The 21,908-nt window shown below is 49.6% G+C and overlaps 1 protein-coding gene across 16 annotated transcripts in view; it reads left to right on the top strand.

Annotated features, from left to right (window-relative positions):
• Positions 1-21,908, top strand: part of LOC139050997 (uncharacterized) — a 124,505-nt gene that overhangs the window by 17,759 nt on the left and 84,838 nt on the right. For 12 of the 16 annotated variants that reach the window (XR_011509186.1, XR_011509185.1, XM_070527949.1 and 9 more), the window contains exon 3: positions 706-753. The exons of 2 other annotated variants lie outside the window; for them this stretch is intronic. Coding sequence is in view for 12 of the 14 variants with exons in the window: in XM_070527949.1 (XP_070384050.1) it covers positions 706-753 (48 nt within the window). In the remaining 2 variants the exon portion in view is untranslated. Of the gene's footprint in view, positions 1-701; positions 754-21,908 lie in introns of all 16 variants that reach the window. 2 more of the 16 variants (XM_070527945.1, XM_070527947.1) reach the window with 1 other exon arrangement.

Below are 21,908 nucleotides of genomic sequence, written 5' to 3'. Positions count from 1 at the left end.
CCAAAAATGACCGACGGCGCATTGATGTTAAATTTCTCTGGGGTATTCCTACAGCGAAGGTAAATCAATGGCTCGAAAGAAAATTTGGTAAGGTTATGCATGGCGGAGGGGGGGGGGGGGGCATTCAACCCTCCGCGCGAGCATGCTTCGCCGACGCCTAGGCGGCTCCACGGTTCTAGCTGAATAAAAGATGTGCCTATCGCATGCGTCATTGGTCACGTGACAACACACGCGTCACTTGCGCTTCGCGATTCATCGGTGTTTTGTACAGTACGATGGACTCTCGACGCGAAAATGGTCACACTGTTTCCAGTCTGTGGCCAACGTATACGCAAGCACACATACCGGATCAGCAGAAAGAAGTTTTGTGCATGTCGGCAACATGAACGGAGAACATTTCACCAAAGCGACTACAATGCTTTCGCATTCCCAGACGTAACTTGTGTTAAGTTTCCCATCTGATTTTTTTTGTCGAACAGTGTATTTAATATAACATATAATTATTCATTGCATTCATAACATTAATTATTCAGTGCATTATTCTACCGACTAGTTAAAGGTATTCGATTCGTATGCGTACACATTTTGATCCCATCTCTAGTGTATATATTTTAGTCGGGTTCGAAAAATACTATTCACAGGCTCCTAGCCAACAGTAAGATGCTTACAAATCTATTGACAAAATGAATATTCTCTTTCAGATAGGCAATGTGCTTCAATTGATTACGCTATTCGTTGCGGCGAGGGTATTGGGTAAGCATTAGATCTCATTACTCATGAATGTTTATCGGTGCGCTCGCAATTTTCGAAAGATAGAAATGGCCCCAGATTTTGAGTATGATCTCTGCGCCGTGTGAGTAAAGATTCACCGTGTCTTGATGCCATCTCTTCATCTGTCATGCTAGTAACTTTCTAAGAAATACCAAATAGAACGTGCAGAGCTCTCCAAAAACGTTGCATTTTGGGGTTTCTGAGAGGCATGAGTGAAACAATCATGCGGACGTATTACGTCTTATGCACAGGACAAATGAGATAATTATTAATTGTCCCTTACCCTTGCATGCACACGGGAACCAACCTACTAAAGGTCATGCAGGAAGCCACACCAGAGCGCCTATTTGAAGAACATTTCTGTTTAAAAGCCTGACATTTTTACACTGCGTGTATCATGTAGCAGTAATGCTAGAAAAGTGCATTTCGAGACCAAGCAAATGGGTTTTCAAAAATATTCCAGAAGCATGTAAATCGGGTGTAGACATGTGTGCAGCTGCTAATGTAGTGTTCACAAGTGTATGTTGATATTAAAATGCGCTCACAAAGGCCGGAGATGGGGCAGCAACACGGCGCCTCGCTTGAGCCAGGCATTTGCGCCAGTTTTCGTACTGAAGATGTATGTGCCTGAGTAAGGCAGCTGAAGTATCGGAAACACTTTTAGACATTTCATTTTACTCAACATGCAGGCATTTCTAATTGTAGGGTCCGCTGCTGGGCAATGTTAAACATGCGTGCAACATTGCCCAGCGTCCATTTCTTACACATCTAACGAGCATAAATACCACCTCGTGAAAGTTGAAATTCATAAAAAATATCCTAAATTTGACCAACGGACACAAAAGAGAGGGAGAGGGAAGACTTGCGTATTTCTTTAGACTGACCTATGCGAACACCATTTGTGGGCTACACACGTAAATTATCATCGTTCGTTTGCCTTGAGGCTTAGGACACAAGCAGCAGCAAATTAACGTCACTCACTGACCAGCAGGGCATAATTTAATTACTTACTTCTTCAGCAATTTTGTTTGCGCCAATCTCGCATGCTTAGGAAAATGTGAATATACTTGCTCGAACCAAGTGCTTCCTGGCGTACTACAGCCCGGTTTGGGCTATATCAGGAGTGCCCAAATATACAAAACACACTCGCTTACTCAACCCTGTTTCTGCATGAGTGAATGAAAGCGGGCAATGTATAAAATTATCAATAAATTGAATGAAACTAGCTGTCATCGAAACAAATTGCGTGAGAACAATGTCATGTGAATAACATTCGCAGTCATACTTGCACTGCCACGGCATTTAGGAATTGTCACAATGAGAATGTCCGAAAATTTAAGAATTGTAGGATGCATAAAATATTGCAATTATGCAACATTGCCTCATATTTATTGCCCCGATGTCAGTACATATGCCGGTACGTCGACTTCGTCTTCTTTCCCTTAGATATTGGTTGACACACCTTTCTTTTTTCTCCTGGAAACGGCTGACCATTGTTAACACGTTATCATTCCGCCTCAAATCCCACCTTCGTGTATCGGAACTCACTCGAAGGTTCTCGCCCATTCCACAGCGAAAGAATCGCTGATAATTCCCATTGCTTGCGCGAATGTAGTGTGCTTGCTGACAACAATTGTGCCGAGCCTCTGCGCATATGCCACTGCTCCAAGTACGCTGTCAGCATTTGACACCACTTTCTATGTTTTGGAACACGTACTGAATCATCATAATTTCCTCCTGCAGTGGTTTCGCACTTTCGCGAACATGGCAGAGAAAAGCGTAAAAGCAGCTCCAACGTAAAAATGATTGGCGCATTTGATGTCGAAATGTTGTCAGATGCGAATGTTTTCTTTTCCCCAGCTAAAGACTAACGTAAATGAGAACGTGGCACTATACCAAGGACCACTCTAAATTATGCGGGCTTTTTATTCCGTAGCGTTACTCTAAAGCCGGGGTATGTTTCTCGTGAATATGCCGGTATCAATTGTGGAACGCACGGCGACCACAAGCGATCACGCTCGCACGCACAACGAGTTGCGCATACGTAGCCAACCCGTCTGAGCCGCGGACAACATTTCGACCATCCACGACTGCGCTCGCCGCTATCGCCATGTTTCGTGTGTTGCTTGTTTTACTGCGCCCGAGTTATCCAGTGAATAGCTAATTCCCTAACTTCTTTTGGGCAGTGCTATATTTCTGAATCACCGTAGTACAAATTCAGAATATGCAATGCCCGCTGGCGACGCTTTTCATCACGCAAGCGTTGCCGCACGCCTTGCAGCTGCCATGGTGCTGTTAGGAACGCTCAACATCAGATGCCGCCAAGGACATGTAACCCCTGAATGTTCTAGAAAACTGTCGCAAGCGCATGCGTGCAGCGCTAAACCTTCCTGTATCTTTCAATGTTTGCTTCTCAGCCGAAACTTCCGATTTTGCAGCATACTTCACAACCTCAATCGACCATTTTGTTATTTATGGGGGGCGTGTTTTTAACTTACGTCGACCGCTAATAAAAGCCCACAAAATTGAATAAATTGACGTCGCGGCAGTCCAACTGTCCACACGCCGACATGTGCGATTCAAAGAAAAACATTTAAGCATTCCATTCGCTAATAATTTTAAATGCACTATTAACGATAATATTATGAAATTGATGACATGTTTTTATTTAAAGGTAATAATATACTGTTGTATCCGTATAGTACCGGGTTCCTGCATCTCAAATCTGCTATGCGCGCTGACATAAAGCATCAATTCATTCGTCCCTTCTTAGATTTTTCCCAAAATATTCCCGTATGCCTCGTGTATTCCTTGATTAAGCAACGCCTTTGGGACTGCTGGTATCTCTAGTGAATAAAGTGCCGTTCCATAATATATGAAAAGCATACAGAGAAGCTCGTTGAACTGAGCAGATCCCTCCATTACCTGATTGATGGCATGGATGTGATACATTGCGGAATATCCTTTCCTGAAGCCAGTCTGTTCTCTTCTTTGACTAGTCAATTATTTCCCCGATTCTACTGGAAATTATCTCGGTGAATCTTTTACACAATACTGAAATTAAAGTAACGGGCCTATAATTCTTCAGTTCTTTAACGCCTGCCTTCATGTGTTGGTCTTCTTCCAGCTCACTCGTACACTTGAAGTCGTGATGCAGTGCGTATATAGAGCCTCATCCTTTTCAAGCATGATATCTGCTCCATCTTTGATTATTTCGACTGTTATTCCATCTTGTGCCACTGTTTTCCCCGGGTCATGTCTTTCATAGTCGTTCTAACATCATCGCTAGCTGTAGAAGCAACCTCTGTATCCTGCTCATCACTAGTGCGAGTGAAGGTAGCATGGTTCCTCTGCCTACTGTAGAGGTCAGAACAAAGTTATTCCGCTGCTTTTACGACATTGAGGAAACGGGTAATGACGTTATTCTGCTTATCTTTCAGCATATGCAACTTGCCTTGTCCTATGCGAAGTTTCTTTCTTTCACCGATTTCTTTCTGCATCCATTCTTAGTCCTTCGATCTTCCATCTTTCCTTCGGTACAATTTCGAATTTCCCTTACTTTCTGCTTTTTGATTGGGTCGGAAAGCTCAGCCAATTCTATCGGATCTCTTCAGTGAGACTTTGTAACGATTTAACGACGACGTGTGCCACCAGCTGACGTGCGCTGCTCAGGGACCCGCTTTCTTGTGCTAATTTTAAGTTTTTTGTCTTGTCCTAGGGACTCAGTTGCCAAAATTTGGTCCGCGGCTTCCTGCCTCTCCAGACAGAACTTTTTGGCAGCAATGCAGAGCCGTTCAATGTCCCGCATGGCTGAGAATCTTGTCTTAAGGTCACACACCACTTCCCGCTGCGCGGCACTCGTCAAGTCGCAGGTGTCTGAGAATCACCATACCATCGCTATGGCGCCAAACCTTACCATCTTTCTGGTTGCTTTGTATTACTATAGACTCCACCTCGACGTACCCGCTCATCTAATATGTCTTCTCCCGTGCTACGACGGCACTTACCGTTTTAGTACCGTGTCCTAGACATGACTCATGAAACTCCCTCGCTCGTACTGAAGCCAGCTTCTAATCAAACTCGCTCACACAACGTAAAAGTCATCCGTCTTAACACGAACGTCTCATCCGTCGATGTCCCGTTTCCCTTTCCAACTCCCACTCCTCCGAACGAACAGCTGGCCAGCGTTCCCATTCCTGGAAACCTGGGTCACTGGCATGAAGACGAACGCTTTGAGAGGGCTTGATCAAGTGAACATAAAGTGAAAGATTAGTCGCGCATGAACTTAGACACCATATTGTTGTCGGTTCAAGTTAGGCGCTTTCCTTATCAATATAAGTAAATCGATATGTTTTGTGTAAGAGTATCATTATGATATTGTCACGTGGTAGTGACGTTAAAGAACACAGTAGTAGTACTGTGAAAGACAAAACTAGCTTTTATTGGGCGAACCTGTGCCCACAAAACAGGCTACACTTAAAGCACAACGATAGCGGTGAACACAGTCGGCGATCGTCGAAAATCTGATCAGCGGGTCAAGCGCGTCGGCTTTTATAGAACAGTCGTCGAATGTTCCAGACTAATCGTTCGGACCCGTGTGCCTTCCACAAAGTTCTACACCATTCGCGTTACGCGATGAAATCAGATAACACAAGGTTCGGCGACAACGGACAGCCGGGTAGAAGCATCGATAACTTTCCAGAAACATCGGATACATTTAGGCGCATCCCTCGCTGTGCGATTACAGTTGTTAAGCGGCGAAACGTGGTCGCCCGATAAAGAGAAGTACACGCGTCAATACTCCCCTCTTAAAAAAAGCATCGACCCGATGCTACATACAAGCGAAATAAAAACACACGTAGCAAAGAAAACAACAACAACAACAAAAAAAGAATTTCGTCAGCGTCCGTAAAAGGGTGTAAGGCGCACCACGTGGACCACTTCAGATCGTGCGCGGCGCCGCTGTGAATGCGAAATGCCGTCTGGCACGACCTCATAGTCCAGAGCGCCAATACGTCGGATGACCTTGTAGGGTCCGAAATAGCGGCGGAGTAGTTTCTCACTAAGTCCTCTTCGGCGTATCGGTGTCCAAACCCAAACACGGTCGCAGGGCTGGTACTCAACAAAGCGTCGTCGGAGGTTGTAGTGTCGGCTGTCGGTCCTCTGTTGGTTCTTGATCCGTAGGCGGGCGAGCTGTCGGGCTGCTTCGGCCCGCTGGAGATAGCTAGCGACGTCAACATTCTCTTCGTCAGTGACGTGGGGCAGCATGGCGTCGAGCGTCGTCGTCGGGTTCCTGCCGTAAACCAGCTTAAACGGCGTGATCTGTGTTGTTTCTTGCACCGCCGTGTTGTAAGCAAATGTTACGTACGGCAGGACGGCATCCCAGGTCTTGTGTTCGACGTCGACGTACATCGCTAGCATGTCGGCGAGGTTCTTATTCAGCCGCTCCGTAAGACCATTCTTCTGCAGGTGGTAGGCCGTGGTCCTCCTGTGCCTTGTCTGACTGTATTTCAGAATGGCTTGGGTGAGCTCCGCTGTAAAGGCCGTTCCTCTGTCGGTGATGAGGACTTCTGGGGCGCCATGTCGAAGCATGATGTTTTCGACAAAAAATTTCGCCACTTCGGCTGCGCTACCTTTCGGCAGTGCTTTAATTTCAGCGAAGCGGGTGAGGTAGTCTGTCGCCACGACGATCCACTTATTTCCGGTTGTTGACGTCGGAAAGGGTCCCAGCAAGTCCATCCCGATCTGCTGGAATGGTCGGCAAGGAGGCTCGATTGGCTGTAGTAATCCGGCTGGCCTTGTCGGCGGTGTCTTACGTCACTGACAGTCTCGGCATGTTCTGACATAATGGGCGACGTCGGCGGTCAGGCGCGGCCAATAATACTTTTGTTGTATCCTCGAGAGTGTCCGGGAAAAACCGAGGTGTCAAGCGGTCGGATCGTCATGTAGGGCGTGCAATACTTCTGGACGAAGTCCAGACGGGACAACAAGAAGGTAGTTGGCGCGGACTGGTGAAAAGTTCTTCTTCACGAGGAGATTGCTTTGAAGCGTGAAGGAAGATAGTCCGCGCTTAAATGCCCTGGGGACGACGTCGGTGTGCCCTTCCAAATATTCCACCAGGCCTTTTAGCTCCGGGTCTGCCCGTTGCTGTTCAGCGAAATCTTCCGCGCTTATCATGCCAAGGAAGGCGTCGTCATCTTCGTCATCTTGCGGCGGCGGGTCAATGGGGGCGCGTGATAGGCATTCGCCATCGGAGTGTTTTCGTCCGGACTTATAGGTTACAGTGATGTCGTATTCTTGTAGTCTGAGGCTCCACCGCGCCAGTCGTCCTGAAGCATCCTTTATACTCGCTAGCCAACACAACGCGTGATGGTCACTGACGACTTTGAATGGCCTGCCATAAAGATAAGGGCGAAATTTAGCTGTAGCCCAAACGATGGCGAGGCATTCCTTTTCGGTCGTAGAATAGTTGCCTTCCGCTTTTGACAGCGACCGGCTAGCGTAAGATATCACCTGTTCGACTCCGTTTTTCCTCTGGACTAGAACGGCACCGAGGCCTAGGCTACTGGCGTCAGTATGGATTTCTGTATCGGCGTACTCGTCGAAGTGCGCAAGTACCGGCGGCGACTGCATGCGTCGTTTGAGTTCTTCAAATGCGTCGGCTTGAGGCGTTTCCCAGTTGAACTCAACATCACATTTAGTTAGAGGTGTAAACGGCTCGGCGATGCGTGAAAAGTCCTTGACAAAGCGCCTGTAGTAGGCACACATGCCAAGGAATCTACGCACTGCCTTCTTGTCGGTGGGCTGCGGGAACTTTGCGATGGCAGCTGTTTTCTGGGGGTCGGGGCGTACTCCGGATTTACTAATGACGTGGCCTAGGACCAGAAGCTCGTCGTAAGCGAAGCGGCATTTTTCTGGCTTCAGAGTGAGTCCTGATGACTTGATGGCCTCTAGTACTGTGGCAAGCCGCCTAAGGTGATCGAAATTTCCGGCGAATACAACGACGTCATCCAAGTAAACGAGACAGGTCTGCCATTTCAATCCCGCTAAAACCGTGTCCATCACGCGCTGGAACGTTGCAGGCGCTGAGCACAGTCCAAATGGCATAACCTTGAACTCGAAGAGGCCGTCTGGGGTGATGAAGGCGGTCTTTTCGCGATCTCTTTCGTCGACTTCTATTTGCCAATAGCCAGACTTGAGGTCCATCGAGGAGAAGTACTTAGCGTTGCAGAGCCGATCCAATGCGTCGTCCATCCGTGGAAGGGGGTATACGTCCTTCTTCGTGATCTTGTTCAGACGACGATAATCGACGCAGAAACGTAGGGTTCCGTCCTTTTTTTTTACCAGGACAACAGGGGATGCCCACGGGCTTTTCGACGGCTGGATGATGTCGTCGCGCAGCATTTCGTCGACTTGTTTTCTTATAGCTTCGCGTTCTCGCGGCGAAACTCGGTAAGGGCTTTGGCGGAGTGGTCGAGCGTACTCCTCGGTGATTATGCGATGCTTGGCGACTGGTGTTTGTCGAATCCTCGATGTCATCGAAAAGCAGCCTTTGTATCGTCGGAGCAGACTTCTGAGCTGCTGTTGCTTAATCACTGGGAGACTTGGATTAATGTCGTAGTCTGGTTCGGGAACCACGGTCGTCGGGGTAGATGCGGCGGAATCCGAGAGGACAAACGCATTACTGGTTTCCACAATTTCCTCGATGTACGCGATCGTCGTGCACTTGTTGATGTGCTTGAACTCCGGGCTGAAGTTTGTCAGCAACACTTCAGTTTTCCCTCCATGCAGTCGAGCGATCCCTCTTGCGACGCAAATTTCACGGTCTAGCAGGAGACGTTGGTCGCCTTCGATGACACCTTCTACGTCCGCGGGTATTTCGATGCCGACCGACATAACAATGCTGGAGCGGGGCGGGATGATCACTTGGTCTTCGAGCACACTCAAGGCGTGGTGACTACGAGGGCTCTCCGGCGGTATCGCTTTATCTTCCGACAGCGTTATTGACTTCGACTTCAGGTCGATGACTGCGCCGTGTTGGTTCATGAAGTCCGTACCGAGAATGACGTCTCGAGAACACTGTTGGAGGATAACGAAGGTGGCAGGGTAAGTCGGGTCATGAATGGTTATCCTTGCCGTGCAGATTCCAGTCGGCGTAATCAGGTGTCCTCCAGCGGTGCGAATTTGAGGGCCTTCCCATGCAGTCTTAACCTTCTTCAACTGGGCGGCGATGTGTCCACTCATGACGGAGTAATCAGCACCTGTGTCCACTAAGGCGGTAAACGCGTGGCCGTCGAGAAGCACATCGAGGTCGGTGGTTCTTTTTCTGGCGTTGCAGTTAGGTCTTGGCGTCGGATCACGGCTGCGCCATGTTGACCTGAAGCTGGAACGTCGCGTCGTCAAGTCGTCTTTCGTCGGTGTAGTCTTGGCTTGCTGACTTCGTCGGGACGGCGGCGTGTCGTCATTATGTCGTCGAGATGGTTTCTTCGTCGACTTCGTCGGCGGCGGAGGATCTTCGTCTGTTCGACGAACAGCAACCGCACCTCCATCGGTTGCTGCTTTTAGTTTTCCGGATATGGGCTCGCTGACCGGCCCCGGGCTGGACCAGTGTATGGTCGGCGCTGCGGCGACAGGTAGCGGCCTGGTGATGGCGAACGCGACGGTCGTCGAGAGCTCTATTGAGTAGCGGCGAGGTAGTCGGCGATGTCACGTGGGCGCTCTCCAAGCTGTGGACGCGGCGCGTTGACGGCGAAACCTCGCAGTCCCATCTCTCGGTATGGGCATCGTCGGTAGACGTGACCCGCTTCTCCGCAGTGGTAGCAGAGCGGGCGGTGGTCAGGAGCGCGCCAAACGTCTGTCTTCCTCGGGTAGCTGCGCTCGGCGACGGGTGGGCGTGCTGGCGGCGGCGGTGGTGGTCGACGGAATTGCGGCGTTACGGGGCCCTGGCGCGGTCGTGGAAGGGGACCTTGACGGCGGGCGACGGCGGCGTAGCTCATCGCTTGCGGCTGAGGCTGCGGCGGTTCTGGTTGCACCTCAGGAACTCCAAGCGATCGGTGCACCTCTTCTTTTACGATGTCGGCTATCGAGGCCACTTGAGGCTGCGAAGAAGGCAAGACCTTGCGCAGTTCTTCGCGCACAATGGCCCTGATGGTCTCGCGCAGATCGTCCGTGGCCAGTGATTGAATTCCTGCGAGTGGGTAGAGCTTGTACGGCGGTTGAATTGCCGGTTCCGCATTTTGAGTGTCTTCTCGATGTTCGTCGCCTCAGGAAGAAACTCTTCGACGGTCTTCGGTGGGCTTCTTACCATCCCGGCGAAAAGTTCCTCCTTTACACCACGCATCAGTAGGCGGACTTTCTTCTCCTCGGCCATATCCGGGTCGGTGTGGCGCAACAAACGGCTCATTTCTTCCGTAAAAATGGCAACGTTCTCGTTTGGTAGCTGCACTCGGGCGTCCAGCATAGCTTCGGCCCTTTCCTTGCGCACGACGCTTGTAAAGGTGCGTAGGAAGCCGCTACGGAACAGGTCCCACGTTGTCAAGGTCGACTCCCGGTTCTCAAACCACGTTCTGGCGGCATCTTCTAAGGCAAAGTATACATGCCGCAGCTTGTCGTCGGAGTCCCAGCTGTTAAAAGTCGCGATTCGTTCGTAGGTATCCAGCCAGGATTCTGGGTCTTCAGTCGCTGCTCCATTTAAGGACGGTGGGTCCCGTGGTTGTTGTAGGATAACGGGGGACGCTGGGGCAGCCATTGGGGTTGTTTTGACCACGATCTTCTTTGTCGACTCAGGTAGAAGCCCGTGCTCTGGGGGCAGTCCTTGCAGTCTGCGGCTAGCACGCTGGTCTTGGGCGATGTTGGTTTTGTATTCGGGCTTCGGGCTTGGATCGCGGCTTTGCGGGGGCGTTCGGTACATGAACGCACAAGCACCTCCACCAGATGTCACGTGGTAGTGACGTTAAAGAACACAGTAGTAGTACTGTGAAAGACAAAACTAGCTTTTATTGGGCGAACCTGTGCCCACAAAACAGGCTACACTTAAAGCACAACGATAGCGGCGAACACAGTCGGCGATCGTCGAAAATCTGATCAGCGGGTCAAGCGCGTCGGCTTTTATAGAACAGTCGTCGAATGTTGCAGACTAATCGTTCGGACCCGTGTGCCTTCCACAAAGTTCTACACCATTCGCGTTACGCGATGAAATCAGATAACACAAGGTTCGGCGACAACGGACAGCCGGGTAGAAGCATCGATAACTTTCCAGAAACATCGGATACATTCAGGCGCGTCCCTCGCTGTGCGATTCCAGTTGTTAAGCGGCGAAACGTGGTCGCCCGATAAAGATAAGTACACGTGTCAATATCATCGAAGCATGCTCAAGAGACGAGCCGCCGCGAGAACGACGATGACGTCGGTTTGTGCCCTTCGCGCGAGCGAGTGTCGGCCTGGCTGTCTGGCTCCAGTGAAATAGCCTGTAAATAGCCTCTTTCGTCTATATTTTTCCACGCGTGACATTCTGGTGGAAGAAAGCGATCCCCGTCCTCGTCACGGAACTCCGAAGTGGTCGGTATATCGAGCTTGTCACCATGCCTCCCGGTGATAAGACCGCCTATGCAATAGCTTCGGCTTGTCCGACTGCTCCAATCGTCACGGTTGCCAACACGGCGACCCTGGTGTGTTCTCTGGCCTAGAGGGACAGGACGTTGAGGAATGCATCAAGCTCTATGAACACGCCAGTGTTAATAAGATATGGGACCCAACGATTATGCTTGCCAATGTCATCTTTTATCTCGGCGGTACCTCACGCGTGTGGCAGCAAACGCATGACGACGCCGTAACCAGTTCGGGCAGTGTCAAAGATAAATCACGGCAACTGTTCGGCGACGCCTTCGGGCACAAGGTTGCTGCGAGAAAGCCTCTTGCGTCACGTGTTCAGACATCTAAAGAGCCGTACGTTTCATATATCCTCAACGTCTTGGCTCTATGCCGAAAAGCTGACGATACAATGCCTGAAGGAGATAAAAAGGCACATGTGCTAAAAGGCATCGCCGACGACACTTTCAATTTGCTTGTTTTCGGCAACGTCTCGACTATTGATGCCATCATAAACGAATGCCGTCGCCTTGAACAAGCTAAGAGCCGCTGTATCACACATCACATCACGCATCTACCCAACACTGCTGCTACCGCGTCAGACCACCACCTGTGACGACGTAACCCGTATTGTTCACCGCGAGCTTAAGGCCGCCTGTTCAGCAGCTTTCTCCTCGATGCCTCCCGATTCGCCAGCAGCCACGATTGCGATGATTCAGGCTGTCGTCAAACAGGAATTTGGGACCATGGATCTGAACTCCTTGTGTTCAACGTCTCAACCCAGCGTTGCCCAGTTCTCTGGCGGCCCTCCTCGTCCCCGGAAGTCCTTTTCTGGCGCAGTTCACCTCAACCCGTCCGAATGGTGTACCCCTGATTAGAGGCCCGTCTGCTTCCGCTGCTGTCGCATCGACCACGTCGCTCGGCATTGCCGCAACGGAGGGCCACCACCTCCTCGGATATACACCGCCGGTTATTCCCGCATCTTCAGAACTACAGTTCCCTGTGCCACCCATCATTAGCCCACTGCCGCTGATTCTCCAGCTACGAACCTTCGCTACAGCCGCTCGCCCTCACCTCGACGCCATCAGTCTCGTTCGCCCCAACCCCGTCACTTCTCTTCGCCGCCTATCGCCTCCCGGACCCAGTCGAAAAACTAGGTTCTGTAGCTCCTCGAGGTGAAGTTGCGGTGTCGACCCTGCCATCAAATCATCAGCTCACGTTACCCTACGAACCAATACTTTCCCGACGTTGACATTGACGGCTATCCTGTCACTGCACTCATCGATACGGGAGCACATCTTTCTATTATGAGTGCTGCCTTCCAACGACGACTGAAGCGCCTCACCCCAGCGTCGGCACTCGTCGTCCGCATCGCGGATGGCGTCATTGTGCCTATTGTCGGCATGTGTGCGACACGTGGCAGCATCACCGGCAGGCACACTCTTGTCATCATCACCGTGATTGCTCGTTGCCCCCATGACTAATTCTCTACCTAGATTTTCTCTCCGCGCATTCTGCTCTTATTGACTGCTCTGCCAGTACCCATTGCCGTGAGTTGCCGAATCTCGCAGAACCTTCTGACGCACCCCAGTGCCACTTACGCCGCACCGGCTTTCTTCGCCTGCTAACAAAGTCAATAGCCTACATTGAACTGTAGTCTTCCCCACCAGTCCCTGATGGCGAGTCCCTCGTCACGCCTCTGCCCGACTTTTCACTACAGTATGACGCTACCGTGCCTCACAGTATACTTACTATTACTGCGAACCGCACTTTCATGCTTATTTGTAACTTTGGATTGGCAAAGCAAATTCTACATCAAGGTATTTGCCTTGTCAACATTTATTGTCTCGGCGACCATCACGTGGCAACTTTATCGACCGATGCTTCTTGTGAGCTTAGCAGGCCCATCGTTCCTACCTCGGCCGCCGATACCAATATACAAAAAATCGTTGTGACCGACCTTTCTTCTGCGCAGGCTGAAGACCTTCACCAAATATGATCGTCCTACAGAGATATTTTCGACTTCGACGATCGCCCTTTAGGACGGACGCTCGCGGTCAAGCATTGTATTCTTACTGGCGATGCTACTCCTATTCCCCGATGACCGTATTGAGTGAAAAAAATGCCAGATAAAAACATCATTGAGCGTTCTTTGATTCCCTGGGCGTCACCTGTAGTGTTGGTTAAGAAGAAGGATGGCACGTGGCGCTTCTGTGTAGACTACCGCCATTTGAACAACATTACTAAAAAGGCGGCCTAAGCGCTCCCACGTGTAGACGACGCCTTTGACTGCCTCCAGGCTTCCAGCTGTTTCTGTTCTATTGATATTCGTTCTGCACTCTGGTAGATTTCCTTGACTGTAAGGACTGAGAAAAAACCGCGTTCATCACACCTGATGGCCTATATCAATTTAAAGAAATGCCGTTTGGATTATGCAATGCCCCTGCCACCTTTAAGCGTATGATGAACGCCTTGCTCCGAGGTTTCAAATCGTCCACATTTCTCTGCTACCTCGACGACGTCATCGTCTTCTCGCCCACGTTCGACACTCTTCTTGAGCGCCTAACAGCTATACCTGATGTATTTTGAAAGGCGAAGCTGCAAGCCAAATTACTGTTCTTGGCCACCTCGTTGGCGCTTCCGGAGTACAGCCTGATCCCGACAAAACTCGTTCTGTCCGAGACTTCCGGTTCCAAAGACAGCCGGAGACGCTCGAAGTCTTTTAGCGCTATGCTCGTACTTTCGTCGTTTTGTTCAAGATTTTGCGGCAATCGCTAGACCCCTCACTAATCTTTTGAAGAAAGGCGCACAATTCTCCTGGGGTACTACAGAAACCACCGCCTTCTCTTGTCTCATTCTCCCACCCATTCTCGCCCACTTCGACCCTGATGCTCCTACAGAATTGCATACAGATGCCAGCGGTGATGACCTGGGTGCCCTTTTAGCCCAGCGTCAGCGTGGCCGGGATCGGGTTATTGCTTAGCGAGCCGCCTCCTCACACCTTCGGAGTGCAACTATTCCATTACGGAACGATAATGCCGTGCTGTGGAATGGGCGGTTGCGAAGTTCCGTCCTTACCTTTACGGTCGCTTTTTTTTTCGTAGTCCCTCACCATCACGCTTTCTGCTGTCTTTCATCGATAAAAGATCTACCAGCTAGCGTGGTCGATGGGCTTTGAGGGTACAAGAATTTTAGTATTCCATGGTGCACAAGTCGTGCCGCCTACACCAAGACGGTGACAGCTTGTCGCGTTACCCTGTTGACGAATCTGACTCCTCCAATATTGACAGTGCTGCTTGCGTATTCTATGATTAACTGCTACTTCATTTCGCCGACAAACAACGTCTTGACGCATACATCAGAGCACTCATTGACCATTTTGAACACTCTCCGGCTGATGCTACTCTACGCCTCTTAATCGTCCACGATGGTCCTCTGTGCCGTCATAACCTTCACCCGCATGACTCTGAGCTCCTACTTGTAATGCCTAAACAGCTGTGCTTATCCGTCCTAGAAGAGCTTCACGACGCACCAACGGCAAGACACCTCGGCGTATGTCGAACCTATGACCACGTACGTCGGTTTTCTCTGGCCGGGATTTGCCTGTTCCGTGCGACGTTACGTGACCGCTTCTGAACTTTGCCAACGACGAAGAAGCTTTCTCTGATCCCCGCTGGTTTCCTGCAGCAGCTCGACCTCCCTGCCGAGAACTTCCATCGTGTCGACTTAGACCCTCTCGGCCCATTTTCGAAATCTACATCACGAAACAAGTGGTTTGCAGTCGCGGCGGACTACGCGAACCGTTACGCCGTCTCTCACGCTCTTCCGACCAGTTGCGCAACTGATATTGCGGACTTCCTCCTACATGACATCATTTTGATGCAAGGTACTCTGCGCCAGTTGCTAACAGAGAGTGGCCCTAGATTTTTGGCCAAGGTCATTAACGACATCATGCGTGCCTGCTCACCAAATTTAGCACCTCCAACCACCCTCGAACGAACGGCCTCACTGATCGCTTGAACCGGAACTTTGCAGATATCTTGTACAAGTACGTTTCAGAAGACGACCAGGAATGGGACCTTGCACTGTCTTACATTGCCACTTACCTTACATTGGCTAACACTGCCACTGAATAAATAATTGAATCATACGTTCTAGGAGGCCTCCTTTTTACTTCCTTAAGACTTTGACTATTGACCTTCGTCTACGTTTATAATGCATATAGGGCATCTTACATGCGTTTTGAAACGATACCGACTGCAATTATGCGAGCCACAGGCTTATTTCGTAATCATTTGAACCGTCTCAAACACCATGTTTATTACTTTGCTTTACCAAAAGTAACGTTTCTTTGTCTGCAGGAGAATTTCTTGTTTTTGTCTTCAACGTAGCAACAAAGGTTCGTTAAGCGAAGGCACACATCTAAACGGGTGCAGCTTTATAAATGCGCTCGTCACGTCTTTAGCTGCGTTAGGCATGAAAAAGCATTATGACAGCCAAATACATCGGTATGAGCACGTCTTTCCCATTCTTCAACTGTCTTTTAGCAATAGTAAGTATATGTGGTTTGTGCGTTTATTGTGAAATAAATGCGAGATGCGAATATAAATCTTATTTCTTTACGTTATGTACCGTATATTCAAGTCTATATTCCACGCATGGTGTGAGCGTGAAAATGAAAATCCATTGAACGGACCGGAGAACGGACCATCTATGCGTACGGATTATGCATTATTCCGCTTCTGGGACCCTTAAAAGGAAAAAGGTGGTCAGGATTTTTGGCGGAAATTACGCAGACAGGGGGAAATTAGCTCAACAATGAAGGTCCACAGCCTTTTCAAAATATTTTAGCTCATACTGGCGGCTCGCAAAATGCGAATTAATACTGCAAGTGTTGCTAATTGTGGCCGCTTTTTGCATGTTGACTCATGAGTGCATGCTCAACACCTCGTATAAAATAATGCAACAGATTTACGTGACTCTAAAGGTGCACAAAAACACGGGCAACGCAGTGGTGCCGGCGCGATGCCATTGGAGGCCGTACGTTAGGTGCTAGCGCTTTTAAGGGTGCCACAAAATTTGGCCCACTTGATTGTACTGACTGCAAGGAATGCTTACTGCGCCATTTAACAATTCCAAGCCCTAGCGCTAAATCAGGCTACCACTGTCTAAAGTTCGCCTTTGTGTCGAGATTTGCAAGTTTGATGCAATGCTGCAGCTATATATGATTGTCTATATGTCGCGTTTGGTGCGCTGCCTGATGTCCCCATTGTAACGTACATAAAGCGCAACTTAAAGAGAATTCACTCATGTATAAGGTCACTAAAATTAATAGCAGCGAAAATATTTTACAACAAATATTACGCAATAAGCGTCGTTTAAGGTCTCATAGATTTTCTTTTAAAAAACGACTGCTTGCTTTATCCTCCTAGTGATCCGAAGAACCAAGGCAAAATAAACTGGAAATGAAGCATCAGTGCATTTGGGACACCATACATTATGCCATCTCACAATTGCTGCATGCATGTATCTTCAAATAAATAAATAAGCCATCAGAATTATCAAATTATTTTTATTCGTTTATTCCGTCATATTAAAATGTTTATCTCTACTTTTCCCGGGGAGTGCAATTCACCGCCTACTAAAGTGATCGCTCAGGGTAAAACGCTCCTGCATGAGTTCGAACTCACTCGAATGCTATCGTTAAATCTATCTGTTTTAGTATGTTCTCGCCGACCTGTTTATATGCATGCGTAGCGTGAATTGTGTAGTGTTTTCGAGAAGGCACGCGGGCTCCAGCAATTAACCTCGAACTTTTGACGAGTCACGTATGACGAGCCTACCCCTTTCGCCAGCAGGTCAGATTTTTGACTATCGCCAACTGTGCGCACGGCTACCGTTATGAGTTGATTTTCCATGCTTTTCCGGGCCTCAGGTTTCCACAAGTAAAAGTTGGCTTTGATTTCTTAAAGGTTTCAGTACCCTCTACGTCTTCACCTTCACGAAAACGTGACATATGGTGGAGCAGCTTTAGCGCTCATGTACCGGACGTCCCTGTCAAACCCACACACTGAAGACACCACCACAATCGCCATGGACTATCGAGGTAGCCGCTGCCTACAAAACGTGCCCCCGGAGCACGGACTACTGCCCGAGCAGAGCACAAGGACCAGCCCTAAGACAGAAGGCACCATCAGAGCTTCAGCATCGCCTGTCATGCAGCAACAACCTGGCTAGCCACCTGTCTTCCATGGATCATTGGCTGAAGACGCAGTTACGTGGCTGGAAACCTAAAAAGTAGTCACACTGAACTACTTGAACAGCACGGACAACCTACACCATGCGGATTTGCGTTTGTATGACTCTGCTCGGACGTGGTTTGAGAATTGAGAGTGAACCTTAACCTCGTGGCAACTGTTCCAAAGCAGATTTCCTTAGGTCCTTACAAGCGTCATACAGAAAGAAAACTGATAAACTGCGTCTATAAAGTTTCACACAACTTCCTAAAGAAAACCTCGCCATCTTCACTCAGGGGACGATCCGACTGTTTCACCATGTTGACCCTGAATAGCCAGAGGTATAGAAAGTATGTTTCGTGAGGAGGCCGGTGAAACGGACTGATGCGCTACCCAGAAAAGACAATTCAGAAGACGGTAGAAATGCGCTTCAGACAACGTGATCGCCAAACGGTTGGGCCGAAGTACGATGTCCATGCACTTGGCACCAAATACTTGCACGTGACTACGCAAGAATTTGTGCGAGAAAAGCTGCAGAGGATGTTCTCAAGGTCGCAGGCTCAGGTTGCCTTGATCATTGACGTCATTCGAGAAGAAATCCGGCGGTCATTGCGAGTTTCTAAAGTGCAGCCGGAATCGCCACAGCCGTGGCCTGAAGCAAATGACCTACGCCGCCGTCGTCCGCTCTCAAAACGACCTCAGCGAGCACACCAGGGCTCCCTCACGCCGCAATTCTGTCGTCCACGGCCACCACAGCCAGCTGGAGCACCATTACCCAGCGAAACTACACAAGGAAGATAGACTCTAGCTCAGCTACATCGGCAGAGAAGTGGGTCACGTCTATCGGCGTAGCACATACCGTGAAATGGGACTACGAGGATTCCCCGTCAACGCGTCGCGCCCACACCAAGGTTAACGGCCTCGTCGTATCACCGAATACCTGTGTGCCACTCAGTGGAGACAGAAACTACCTTGCCTTTCGCCATTACCAGAACGCTACCTGCCGCTGCAGCGCTGGCCATACGCCAGCGGAGCCCCGGGCCAGCCCGTATGCCAATATCCGGAGAAATAAAAGCAGCAGCCGATTTTGGTGCGTTCGCTGTTCGTCAAAATGACGAAGATCCTCTGCCGTCAACGAAGATGGGGAAGTGGTCTTTGCGACGACGAGCAACGACACGCCGGCATCCGGATGAGTACTGAGAGCAAAGACAACGCCGACAAAAGACCTGCTTGCACGACGTACTAGCAAGAAGTCCATCAGACGAAGCCGTGATCCGCCGTCAAGACCTAACTGCAACGCAAGGCAAAGAACCACAGACCTCGACGGGATTCCCGATGTCCATGAAGTCACAGTTCTAGTCGGCACAAAATCCTTCTGCTGCGTCATGAGTGGACCCTCTGCCACCCAGCTTAAATAGGCTAGGACTGCGCGGAAACCCTTCAAATTCTGACAGTTGAAGGACGCCTGATGATCCTGAGTAGAACTTCCACGGCAAGAATCCCCGTTCATCACAGGGCCCAACCTGCCACGCCTTCGTTATCCTGCAGCAGTGTTCACTAGAAGTAATTCTTGGTAATTAATTTCCGAACCAACACGGCGCAATCATCGACTTAAAGTCGAAGTCGATAACGCTACCAGAAAATCAAGCCATACTGCCGAAGAACACTCGGAGTCAGCGTGCCTTGAGTGTGTTCTAAGATCAAGTCTGCATCCTGCCTCGCTCCTGCATTGTCATTTACATCGGCACCGATACACCCGCAGACGTAGAAGGCGTCATTGAGAGCGACCACCGTCCGCTGCTCAACCGTAAAATTTGCGGCGCTAGAGGGTTTGTTCGACTTCACGAAGCAAAAGCGAAAATGGGGCTAACAAATTACAAGTAGGAGTTCGAACACGTCAATAAGGGCCCAATGATTTCAGAAATCACGGAAGTTTGGAAAGCCAGCATTATTTTTGGCCCTCTGGGACTTTGTCCCATCTACTTCGACTTGCTTGTGTGAGGAACCAGCTCTCGAAATAAAATGAAGCCTTTCAAGGTATGTATAGGATGAGCTTCGAAGTCGTCTACTCCCGTACAAAGACTGCTTTGCAGCGTCATCAGAGATTCGACAGGCACCAGTTCCTAAACAAATATAATCACTGAACATTGCTCTCGGCTATTGGGTTAGAGCTCGTACCGAGTTTGAACGTGGAAACTTGAAGCCATAAAAGACCAACTTGATAAAATGCTGCGGCATGAAATTATACAGCAGTAAAAAAGCACGTGGGCGTCCACTTCTGTCTTGGTGAGGAAGAAGGATTGCTGTCCCCATTTTGGCGTCAGTTACCATCGCCTGAGCAGGATCACTAAGAATGACATATATGGCCTACCCCGAATAGACCACACTAGAGCGACTCTGCGGCGACACAAAATATTTTTCGTCGATGGATCTTAAGGGTGGCTATTCGCCAACCGAAATAGACGAGAGTGACATATAAACAATTGTCCTTATTACGCCGGACAACCTCTTCGAATTCAAGGTCATGCCGTTTGGCCTTTCGTCGGGACCCACAACATTCCAGCGCGTGATCGATATGGTCCTGGCAGGCATAAAGTGGCAGACGTGTCACGCCTACTTGTGTGTTTTTAGGGTATTTAGGATATATTAGGGTTTAGGCGTGTTTTAGGGCATTCTCTCGCATTATTGAGCAACTGACACATATCACGAAATCAAAGGTCGAGGTTAAGTGGCAAGCGCGCAATATCAAGAGTTCCGAGGGTTTAACCGCACCTGCAGTCAGCATCAGTGCTCGCCCACTTCAGCTTAAACGCCGATACGGAAATGCATACCGACGCAAGAAGTATACGCTACCGCACCTGGCTATTCCAAAGAAGAGACAAAGAGTTATAGATTAAACTAGCGGCTGACCATCGAAAGTGGAAGCCAATAATTCTGCGACAGAAAAAGAATACGTTTCTATCTTTTGAGCACGCTGAAGCCTTAGATTGCAGGACTTTGACGTCAGCTTGGCCTACAAGACCGAACAAAAACACTATGATAGCGAACGCCTGTCTCGCGTCCCACCAAGCCACCACCGCAAGACAACCAATATGAGGACCTCTTCCTGGGGGCAATAGGTGCCGACGACTTTGCTAAACAGCAGGGAACAGGTTCGGAGCTAAAAAGCCTTCCTGTGTACCGGCAAGGGAGGCCCAATTCTTTTCCCAAGTGCATTTAGACGTAGGCTGCCTTCATATTCGCTACTGAACCATGTCCTCGCAAAGAACCGCTTTTTCCCACCCCGCGAGAACTGCCTTCTCACACTCCTGTCAGATGATGATCAGCTAGACAACCAGGCGCCTCACATTTTCTGTACGCTCGCAAGAATATAAGTGAAGTATTTTGGCAGCGCCTGGCCTCAGCTGTCTACCGTAACGGGAAGACATGCCAGGATTGTTAGCAACTCAACACACCTGTAATAAGGCCAGCGGAAAAGCTACAACCGATCGAGTCTCCTTACCTTCCGTTCTGACCAATAAGGTTTGACCTATAGGGGTCATTTCCTGCATCAAGATTGGGAATAAGTGAATCGTCGTGGCTACCGACTACTTTACCCATTACGTGTTAACGAAAGCTCTGCCTAACGGTAGTGCGGCAGAAGTTGCTGTATTCTTCGTTGAAAATATCCTGCTAGGACATGGTGCCGCGAAAGCTCCCACCACCGACCGAGGAGGGGCTTTACAGCGAAGCTTACCCAATCGATTCAGCAATACAGCCAGCCAAGCCACAGGAGGACAACGGCCTACCAACCTCGGACGAGTGGCGTTACGGAGCGGCTGAACAAGACCCTCGCTGACATGCTACCTATATACGTCGGCGTCTAGCTCAAGACGTTGGATGCCGTCCTTCTCTACGTAACTTTTGCATTCAGCATTGCGGTGCATGTCAAGCCTTTCACAGAGATCACGCCGTTCAAGCTGGTTTACGGCAGGAGCCACACGACGAATGTCGATGCCATGCTGCCACACGTTACCCACGAAGGGAATCTCGATACCGCCGCCTGTTGGCAGTGGGCCGAAGAAGCACGACACCTGGCCTGCCTGCGCATCAGGAGCTAATAAAATACGTACAGCCGACACTACACTCTCCGACGATGGTACTGGGAATACCAGCCTTCTGACCAGATTTTGGTTTTCACCCTGATTTACCGTCGAAGACTTAGTGAAAAACTTTTGCGACGCTATTTAGAAGCCTAAAAGATCGCCCCACGCACTGGCCCAGTGCACTGCAAGACAGCATTTTGAGACAGTAATCCTACGAGACAGCATTACG

Source organism: Dermacentor albipictus, chromosome 10 (assembly GCF_038994185.2).
Source record: "Dermacentor albipictus isolate Rhodes 1998 colony chromosome 10, USDA_Dalb.pri_finalv2, whole genome shotgun sequence".
In the NCBI taxonomy this organism is placed as follows: Eukaryota; Metazoa; Arthropoda; class Arachnida; order Ixodida; family Ixodidae; genus Dermacentor; species Dermacentor albipictus.
This window is presented reverse-complemented; position numbering and strand designations above follow the sequence as displayed.